A 6,656-nucleotide genomic window follows, 5' to 3' on the forward strand; every position below is an offset into this window, starting at 1 on the left:
ATTGTAAATGGCATATTTATATTGATTTGGGACACAGGATCTGGCATTGTTATCATTTCATACATTTAAATCATCAAATGACACACAGTGAAATAAAATGTGCTGAAGAATTAGCTTTTGGCTAGAGAGTGTGTTTGGCAGTTTTTTCAATTTTGTCTGAAAATATATGATGTGGCTCTCTCAATTTCTTTTTAAAACATTTTTTGCTTTAAATGCTCATTGGGTCAAAACGGTTCCTGACCCCTGATCTAACAGATAACGCCATGCTTTTATCTGTTACACAGTGGTATGTTTTTAAAGAGTCCCTTGTAAAAGTACGACTATTACTTTTACACAGATTCCCCCACCTCAGCTGTGAATACCAGCAGATCATCCAATGTGATCATGGGCCTCTTCGTTGCTTCTCTGATTAGTTTTTTATTTGTTTGGGCCGAAAGTTAAGGAGAATGACAAGGTCTTGGTAGGTTTGCAGTGGTTTTCTGCTCTCTCCATTTTGATATGATTGCTCACACAGCGCTCTGAGAGATGTGGAAATGTTACGAAATATCTTGTATCCAATTACTGCTTTGAAGTTTTCCACAACTTTATCCCGGGACCTGACTGGTGTTCTCCCATGTTTTTTTTTTTCGCGTACCTCTTATTCCATCACAGAGTGGGTGCATTTAAACTAAGACTTAAAGCCACAAAGGAACACGGCCTGTTATTGTTATTAATTTAGGTCGACATTGGATCATTCGAAGGTCATCAGGAAACTTTTGAGTCATTTGGCTGAGCTGAGAGAACAGGGGGGTCAGTATTTTTGCAACACCTACTTTTGAGGTTTTTTTGTTGTAAATATAATACAAAATGTTTGGTCATTGGTTCCACATCAGTAATGTGTCTCACATGTTGTTTATTCTACTGAAATATTTTCAGTTTTTTAGTTTGAAGCCTGTGGCAAAATGACAAAAGTTCTTGGGGGGGCCAATACATTCGTTAGGGACTGTAAGTGTTCATAATAAACTTTTTTTTTGTAATTATCCTTCTTATTTATCTTATTACAGTATTTTTATGTTTACTATTTGAATCTGTTTTTAGTGAATAGGGAGATGTGTTTTTTAGCTATTCGAGGTTACTTTAATATTTTTAGTAGGTTGGGAAGGGACAAATTAAAATTTAAATTCCTTCACGCCAGGAAAATTTGCTCAGTACACGAGCCGTTTGAGCTAAAAGCAATATCCTGGAGAAATTGGGCTCGTATGAAGAGGTACCACTGTATTAAGAATTAGGAAAGAGTCATGTGAATGCCATAACCAGCATGTTGGATCTCCACCAACAGGGGGCAGCAATGACTGAGAGGATGCTTCTAAGAAATAAACATGTAGCTCAGCGAATGTGGTGCGAGTCCACCTGCAAAAACAGGACATTACCTCACTGGGTTGCCGTGAATTGTGTGAGAGTGGTGAGGGAGAGTGGAGGTGAGAGTGTCTCCCCCGTCCGCAGGGGGAAGAGCGGCGACCTTAGTAGGGGGCTCAATGTCGAGCAGGCCGTTAGTAAAGAAACCAGGAGGCTGCATTAGAATGGTGGGAGAATAGGGAGAGGGAACAAAGGCAGGCAGTCAGCGACTAATTCCAACAAGTCGAAGCGCTCAAGAGGCCATTTTGGTCAGGATAAGAAGCACAAAAAGTGGGGGGCAAAGAAAAAAAAGATTACTCACAGCGGCCGTAGGAATGATCCAGCGAGGGGTGATGGGAACTTTAGGAGGCTGAGGAGGGGGACACTATGAGAAAAAAGCAAGATGGAAATTTCATTTTAAAAAAAGCATTTTTAAGATAGTTACTTGACTTTAAAGAATCATCTGAATGCAACTGGGACATATCATCAGTCATGTATCCTGGGTTTGGGTTATTTTGTGACAGCAGTGGTTTGGGAACCCTGCCATGGATGCAATTTTTGGCCAGTGTCTTATAAAGGAGTCATGAACACTAACATTAACTGAGGCCAGCGAGGCCTGCAGTTCCTTGGATGTTTTTTAAAGTTTTTTTGTAACCTCCTGAGTCAGCCATTATCAACACTTGGAGTAACCTTTGTTGGTCAACCACTCCTGGGAAGGTTTGCCATTGTTCCAAGTTTCGTTCACTTATGGATAATGGCTCTGACAGTGGTTTGCTGGAGCCCTACAGCTTAAAAATGGCTTTGTGACATTTTGCAGGCTGATAAAGATCGCATTTTCTCTATTTGTTTCAGGAATTTCATTGTATCTTGGCATTGTGTTCTTAAAAAGCTTCACATCTTGTCGACGTAGCCTTCATTCGCATTTTGTTTCGACTCAGAAGTTAATAATAATAATAATAATAATAATAATAATTTCCTTGTATTGTCATTCTGTGTAACAATGTACACAGAACGAAATGTCGATTGCACCTGACCCGTTGTAGCGAGCCGATGCAGCCGCAGCCAACAGAGGGCGCCGCCGACCACTTTTTAAGTCTTAGGAATGACTCGGCCGGGGCGCGAACCACCGACCTCCCAGTCTCAAAGCGGGCGCCTTACCATCGAGGCTACTGAGCTGGTTAATATGTGCTCGTCTTTGTAATCGCCATCTGAAATGGTCAAATTCTAAAAAAACACATGATGTCAACAACTCTGAGCAAGACTGAAAAAGTACACACCGGAAAACGCCGTCAACACCAAAATCCTCACGAGGGCCAATATTAATATGTAGAAAATTGACCTGAATCCGTTCCTTTTTATGGCTGGAAAACCTGCCGCTTTAAATCCGGTACGATGCATTGGATGCTGTTTCAATCAGATGCAGAGGTTCTAATTCATGCGTTTATTACGTCTCGGCTTGATTATTGTAATGTATTGCTTTCTGGTCTCCCCATGTCTAGCATCAAAATTTTGCAGCTGGTTCAGAATGCGTCAGCGAGACTCTTGACTAAGACAAAAAAGTTTTGTCCTGTATTGGCCAACTTGCACTGGCTCCCAGTCCACTTAAGATGTGACTTTAACGTTCTCTTACTAACATACAAATGTTTGCATGGACTTGCGCCCTTTTATCTCTCAGATTTGATTTCCCCGTATGTTCCTGCATGGAGCCTCCGCTCGGAAAATGCTGGTCTACTTGTGACTCAGAGAGCCAAGAAGTCTAAAGGCTCAAGGGCATTCTTCATCCGGGCCCCAGTGCTTTGGAATGCTCTGCCTCCGGAGATAAGATCTGCAACCTCAGTGGAAGTTTTTAAATCTAGACTTCAAACACACTTCTATTCAAAAGCTTGTGATTGATGCCCACCTCATATTTTGTATTGTCTTGTCTTTTTCCGACTGTCTGGCTGGTGGTGATATGAAGGAGGACAATTTATGATGAGTCAGCGGACCAGCGTCCGGACCTGAAGCATCTCAACGCCTGCATCGACCAGTAGGCAGAGACGGGAAGCTGCGTCGTTGCTGTTATGGACTTTCTGGACTAGTATACGGGCTTGAGGCGTCGTTGTTGTCATGCAATTTCCGGACAATTTTCAACATGTTACCTAGTGTTCTTTAATGATGTTTACTATGTTTGTGTACTGTAACGCAATGCTAAATCGATTCCACCCTGGCCATCCTGGAAGGGGGATTACCACTTGTGAGGCCCCTTCTCAAGGTTTCTTATTTCCTCACGCTGAGGTTTTGAGTTTTTCCTTGCCCGCATGTTGGTGTTAGATCAGGCGATGGTGTCATTGTTATCCTGTGTAGTCCTTTGAGACATTTTTGTAATTAAGGGCTATACAAATAAATGTGACTTGACTTGACTACTGCTCGTACCAAGACAAAATTAAGTTTTGTTCTTGAATTTGAGCATGCAGCTTAACTCATTCAATGCTAGAATATCTCTCAAATAGGAATAGCTGGTGGCAGCCAATTTTTGTACTAATTTTAAAGGCCAACAGAAAATTTTGTTCTGTAGTTATATAGGCATAGGACATATCAAAAGGCGGCTTCACCACTCAACTTTCTAGCTTCTACCATTGTTTAGTAAACAACAGTTGAACAAGTTTCTTGAAAATACTCGTTTCCAAGGAAATGTATGAGAAAAACAACTTTCTGTGAAGAACTGCAATTCAAGCAGAACTTTAATTTCGGTGCTTTTATCTTTGCATTTGTGATATTTCCTATATCTAAACAATGCTTTCCATAAACATAAGGGCACCTTGCTTGCATAACAAATTCTATTGTAAGGACACTGAACTTATGCATGAATGATGAACTTTGCAAGAACTAGCGCCCAATGTTTCCAGTAAATTGATCACATGATTTTGGTCATTATGGCGATTGCGTTCCTGCAAGCATACACGAAACATCTTCACTCTGTGACCAGACGATAAGGATAGGAATTTGTCATATTTTCGTTATTTTTTTTTAAAGGAATAACCTGTTAACTAGTTAACTGCCTATTAATATTTGTCCATATCTCGCGACACTCACCACACTGTTTCACTATGCTTATACTCGCCATATTGGGCCGCTCATGCACACTCATCACACACCCATTTGGCAAATACAGGAAGCAACACTAAGAAGTTGGGCTTCCTTAATGTGTGGATAAAGGTCTGATCAAAGCCACTCCTGCAATCTAACGGTAAAAGGGTTACAACGGATGAGCAGCGCCAGAGCCTTGATAATAGTTTTTTAAAATGAAACAAAAACTTATTTTTACATTTTGGCACTCAGGGACAATGCTTTCGAAAAAGTATTCATACATTATGTTATTGAATAAGTTAATCAGGTGCATTCTGTAATCTAGAGTAGATGGTAATCACCGGTAATAATTTCTTAATGTAAACTGTTAATGCTACATTTCAAAATCACAAACGTCTCTCAGATATCAATTTTGATCTCCCAAGCATCCTTTAGCTCTAAGCCTTTTACTTTTTTGTGAGGACTGAAGAGTTCAAACTCAGGATATTATTTTCCTCCTCTTATCCTTCTGCTCTTGTCGGAATTCGCCGAAGTGAGGCCTTGGGGAAGATCTCCCCTGGACCGTTGCTGATGTTCCAAGGAGGTGGCGCATTAAGGCCGCTCCGATGAAACTATGATCCAAGGATGGCATCACATGACTTCAAAAGAACATCACAGGGACAATTTGCTGTTTGATAAGGTTTATATGTCGTTTTTAGTTAAGAGGGTCACCCATCTGGCTTGAAATGTGCTACGCCTATTCCCTGAGGAGTTTGTAAAATGGCCTTCTCTCACAGTCCAAAATTACAATTTTGTGTCCACCGGGTTACTTTGAGGACAAAATTGGTTTGGCAGGTACCCAGATAATGAATTTGACTCGTTCTGTACCATAACGTATACATACGTTTTCAGAAGGATTGTTCCTGAGTGCCAAAACGTAAAACTATGTCTATTTTTTTGTTTAATTTTAAAAAATAAATTGCAAAACATTTGGCACAACTCATCAGTAAGTATCAAGCCTCTGGGAATGATTTAGCATGATAAATGACCATTCTATGGAAGAAGTAGCTTTAAACAAGTCTTTGTCCACAAATCAAGAGAGCCCCACCCCTTCCTAGTCTTTCCTCCTGTATACAGCGATTAAAGGCATATCCATGGAGCGGGTAGGTAGTGAAGCAGTGTGTGAGAGAAGCATACAGAGAGCATTTTTTTTTTTTTTTTTTAAAGATTGTGAAGTCCGTTCGTCATTGTCGGGGGAGAGAGGGATGACCTTTCATGCACGTCTGCAGGAGCGCAATCGCCATGGTGACCAAAATCGTGTGATCACGTCACAGGAAACATCAGGCACGGAAAAAAAGTTGATTCATTATTCATGCATCAGTTCAGTGTTCTTTGCATTTACCATATTTTCCGGACAATAAATCGTAGTTTCTTTCATAGTTTGGCCGGGGTTGTGACTTTGGTGAGACTTATCTGTGAAATTATTAACACATTATTACCAGGTATATCATTTCACATATTATTTTCACACTAAATCGCAAGAAAGCGCTCTAGGCCTGTGCTGAAAAACACAGGCTAAGTGAGACATACACGCGGGAGGACATTTTTCGTCACGACACCGGTAATTTATAAACGCATGCGCACTGAGCAGATAGCGAATTTCCGGGAATTGTGCAGTCTATTGTCCTACCAGTCATATGTGCCTTTTACTAGCAGTGTATGTTGTGGCAGAACTTAATACCCTCGCTTCATATAACGAATAAAAGTTGCGTTTATAATCATTCTGAGTTTCTGCGTTGCTGATTGTATTTTATTAGAAAGAAAACAAAAATGAATGATGCAGAGAAAGTAAACACATTAACATGAGTTAGATAGGAAAAACAACAATGTGGCTACATTCAAGCTCGTACTGTCACATGTTGTTCAGATATGGCTTAATTGAATACATGTCCCTTAATGTTCTCCAAGTTAAATAATCGCAACTGTACCCGAACAAAAATGTTTTTCAACTGACTCTTTGCCCGAGTAGGACATTAAGGCAGTTAAGGCTGTCGAATCAGCCTCTGGAAAGAAAATTCACCCAAGTAGGAAATAACAGCAGAACATTGGAAGACTGAAGCAACGGATATTTTACCGTGAAAGTGACACCGAGCATGAAAATCTCATTCGATTTAGTGAGTTGGTGTGAAAATGATAGTTTGGTAAGCAAGCTATTTATGCAAAATTTACCTGAATAA

General features: G+C 40.4%; 1 protein-coding gene across 2 annotated transcripts in view; it reads right to left on the minus strand.

Annotated features, from left to right (window-relative positions):
• The window catches only part of epb41l5 (erythrocyte membrane protein band 4.1 like 5), a 51,423-nt gene that overhangs the window by 2,033 nt on the left and 42,734 nt on the right, over nt 1-6,656 (minus strand). For both annotated transcript variants that reach the window (XM_088352637.1, XM_088352636.1), the window contains exons 24-25: nt 1,697-1,759; nt 1,410-1,549 (exon numbers count right to left, since the gene is read on the minus strand). In XM_088352637.1, coding sequence (XP_088208763.1) covers nt 1,410-1,549; nt 1,697-1,759 — 203 coding nt within the window. The remainder of the gene's footprint in view (nt 1-1,409; nt 1,550-1,696; nt 1,760-6,656) is intronic.

The sequence above is a fragment of the Urocampus carinirostris genome, chromosome 14 (genome assembly GCF_059441175.1).
Source record: "Urocampus carinirostris isolate Australia breed hairy pipefish chromosome 14, RoL_Ucar_1.0, whole genome shotgun sequence".
NCBI lineage: Eukaryota > Metazoa > Chordata > Actinopteri > Syngnathiformes > Syngnathidae > Urocampus > Urocampus carinirostris.